The sequence below is a fragment of the Anarrhichthys ocellatus genome, unplaced genomic scaffold (genome assembly GCF_004355925.1).
Source record: "Anarrhichthys ocellatus isolate YVR2014 unplaced genomic scaffold, GSC_Weel_1.0 scaffold2348, whole genome shotgun sequence".
In the NCBI taxonomy this organism is placed as follows: Eukaryota; Metazoa; Chordata; class Actinopteri; order Perciformes; family Anarhichadidae; genus Anarrhichthys; species Anarrhichthys ocellatus.
In genome coordinates this window covers 4375-7899 of record NW_022282322.1, presented here as the reverse complement: position 1 = coordinate 7899, position 3525 = coordinate 4375, and the positions used below count along the sequence as shown (strand labels likewise).

Below are 3525 nucleotides of genomic sequence, written 5' to 3'. Positions count from 1 at the left end.
GTAGTAGTAGTAGTAGTAGTACTAGTAGTGGTAGCAGTAGTAGTACTGGTAGTGGTAGCAGTAATAGTAGCAGTACTAGTACTAGTAGAGGTAGCAGTAATAGTAGTAGTAGTAGTGCTAGTAGTGGTAGCAGTAGTAGTAGTAGTACTGTGACTCTGAGCTTCAACAGTAAACACAGTGAGATCAACAGGAAACCAAAGCTGTAACTATTCTATCCCTACTGACCAGATCACAACACAGACAGACAGATTAATGTCCACATGTCTACTTGTCTTCACGTCCTCACGTCCTCATGTCTCACCTCAGAGGGTTTGTGTCGTCCTCTCCTCACCAGCTCCAGCAGCAGAGGACAGTTCCTGTTCACCTCGGACTCTGACAGACACAGATCTCTGCAGACCAGGTCCCGACTGTCCAGACTGTTGAGCTGTTTGGAGGACAGAGGACAGAAGACAGTGAGAGAGAGACCAGACCCTGAGACCAAACCCTGACTCAGACTCTGGTCTCCCGGTCCTCAGACTCACCGAGTTGATCTCCGGCTGGAACACGGCCAGGCTGAAGTCCAGGTTGAAGACCTGCAGGAAGTCCACGATGAGACCGGCCACCAGACGTCCTGCAGGGAGACGACTCATAATTCATCTCTAATATCTGTGTTATATTCATGTGAAAACATCTCCTTCAAACAACGTTATAATGTACCTTCAGCCAGTACTCGTGTTCACTGACCAGAGCCTGAAGGCATCATAGTGTAACTGAAGTGAACCTCCGTTGGTTAGCAGTTAGCGGTGCTGCTAACGTTGCTAGCTCTCCTCTGATTGGTTGTTTACAATGAAACATGATCAGAGATCAGAGACTAGAAACACATGTTCTACTGAGTCAGTACACTTTATTTACACTCTGATGGTTAACGTTACACTGACCCCGCCCACTCTCAGCCGTCCAATCAGATGTGGAGGATTTGATTTGACTGATGATCTGATTCTACTGGGACCAGAAGTCAGAATCATTCTCATTATTGATTGTTTTCTCCATGAATCAATGAATACAGATATTCTGTTCACTTTCACCTTTACATGAAATATTCATATTATGAAAGAAATGTAGAGAAGATTCAACGAGTCAACGTGTTGCATGTTTGCTGTAAAACAACAATCTGAGGAGGACTCACCGTCTCTGCTGTTCAGACACTTCTTCAGGTTCTCGTTGATCAGAGGACTCTTGTTCTGAGAGAAACAGAAAACAAAGTGAAACATCAGGATGTGGATCTTCATCACATCACCATGAATACAGATAGTTTAATGTGGAACCACCACGTGGTTCCACATTAAACTCTTCACTCGTGAAAAGTACTTTATTGAGATAAATGAGTCAGTTTGTTCCCATCGTGATGATGTCACCAAGACATCATCACGACATCATGATTCTGTTGAACGACGATCAATCGTGATATTTAATTTATCTCCAAACAGAAACATGAACCTTCACCTCCAGCTGGTCCTGCTCCTCCATGGCCAGGAACACTGCTGCCCTCATCTCTGCCTGCAGGAGGACACAGACCAACCACCAACGAAGAAGAAGAAGGAACATACTTTGTGAACTTCTGTCTGCAGTTCAGATCAGTTCAGTTTAACGGTCAACAACAAACACACGGACATCAAGTGTAGTTTTCTCACACAATACTTCTTAAAATACCTTCAAAGAAACTTCTTCCAGTCCAGTAAAGTAAAACTTAAAGCTCTAAATAAATATAAATAAATGTCTTTATTCAGACGGTCAGCAGTAGTTTAAACTCATATTGTTTTGTTTCTCTGATTTATAAAAGAAATGATGATTCATGAGAGAAGTACTCAGTAAAAGTACTAATACCAGAGTGTAGAAATACTCTGAAGTACAAGTACTGTATTCAGGATCTTACTTAAGTACAAAAGTATCAGCATCAAGGTATACTGAAAGTACTAAAGATAAAAGTATTTATTATATAGAATAATACACATCAAATCATAGTATTATAATTATTGACGTGTTGGTTATTTACTTTATTATAGAGCTTAATCCAGAACACGAGTTTTGATCATTTGAAACATTGAAACATGCATCAAAGTTTTCAAAAAAAAATTCTAAATATTCTGGAATTGTTTTGAATTAAATATTTATTTTCATTTTTCACTTTCATATATATTTTGATATTTGAGCTCTTATATTTTCACTTTCAGACTTTTGTCCCTGATCTGGTGTGGGGGGCGTGGCATCAGCGGAGAGGGGCGTGGCATAATTAGGGACAGTGTAACAAAGAAGGCTGAGGACCGTCCTCGACCACGTTGCCTTCAGGTATCGTGGGCACCGCGAGAATTATGACTCAACACTTTCTATACACAATATTCACGTGAATGCAGTACAAACATTGAGCCGGTGACAAAGTTGTGTTTCAGACTCTTGGCACGAATCGCAGCATAAGAGCAATAAACCAGATAGTGCCGTTCAACAAGCTCGCTTTAATATCGGACATTTCACACTCACAGGGGCGCGCTGCCGGTGGACACCCTGTGTCCGTGCTGACCGCGTACTAGCGGGTCTGAGGGGTTTGGGTGGGTTTTGGCCGGGACCCTCCTCCGCCGCGGCTGGGTACTCGATCGTGAGAACGTGAGCCTCCCCCTCACTGGGGGAGCCACACCGTTGTCCTCCGGGACAAAAAGCCATTCGACTCCGAGCTCAGATCAGACAACCCGCTGAATTTAAGCATATTACTAAGCGCAGGAAAATAAACTAACCAGGATTCCCTCAGTAGCGGCGAGCGAAGAGGCGACGGGCGGATTGGGGAAATGTGGCGTACGGAAGACCGCTTGCCCGGTGTGGCGCCGGGGTCCGGTCTTCTCGGAGTCGGGTTGTTTGGGAATGCAGCCCAAAGTGGGCGGTAAGCTCCATCTACGGCTAAATACCGGCACAAGACCGACAGTCAACAAGTACCCGAAGGGAAAGTTCAAGAGAGAGTTCAAGAGGGTGTGAAACCGCTGAGAGGTAAACGGATCCGTGGGGGATTCCACTCGGGTCTGTGACTCCCCTGGTCAGGGGGTCTAACGCGAGTCAGAGGGTGACGCAAACACAGTGAAACAATGAAAGTGAGGGCCGGCGTGCCGGGTGAGGTGGGATCCCGCGGGATCCCACCTCACCGCGGCCCGTCTTGCCCGCACCGTCGGGGAGGTGGAGCGTGAGTTTGTGCGATAGGACCCGAAAGATGGTGAACTACGTCTGGGCAGGACGAAGCCAGAGGGAACTCTGGTGGAGGCCCGTAGCGGTCCTGACGTGCGAATCGGTCGTCCGACCTGATATAGGGACCAAAGATTAATCCAACCAGTAGCTGGTTCCACTGCATTCACGTGAATATGGAGTATAGAAAGTGTCGAGTCATAATTCTCGCGGTGCCTACGTTATCTGAAGGCAACGTGGTTGAGGAAGGTCCTCAGCCTTCTTTGTTATGCTGTCACTCATGATGCCACGCCCCTCTCCGCTGATGCCACGCCCCCCCCCCCC

The 3525-nt window shown here is 46.2% G+C and overlaps 1 protein-coding gene across 4 annotated transcripts in view; it reads right to left on the bottom strand.

Moving 5' to 3' along the window:
• Positions 1-108: 108 nt before the first annotated feature.
• The window catches only part of LOC116378289 (FGFR1 oncogene partner-like), a 4288-nt gene continuing 871 nt past the window's right edge, over positions 109-3525 (bottom strand). The window contains exons 1-5 of one of the 4 annotated variants that reach the window (XM_031840136.1): positions 1690-2114; positions 1477-1536; positions 1166-1220; positions 522-610; positions 109-424 (exon numbers count right to left, since the gene is read on the bottom strand). In XM_031840136.1, the coding sequence (XP_031695996.1) occupies positions 275-424; positions 522-610; positions 1166-1220; positions 1477-1530 (348 nt within the window). In that variant the 5' untranslated portion in view covers positions 1531-1536; positions 1690-2114 and the 3' untranslated portion in view covers positions 109-274. Of the gene's footprint in view, positions 425-521; positions 611-1165; positions 1221-1476; positions 1537-1689; positions 2115-3525 lie in introns of those variants that run through there. The other 3 variants (XM_031840132.1, XM_031840133.1, XM_031840135.1) reach the window with 3 other exon arrangements.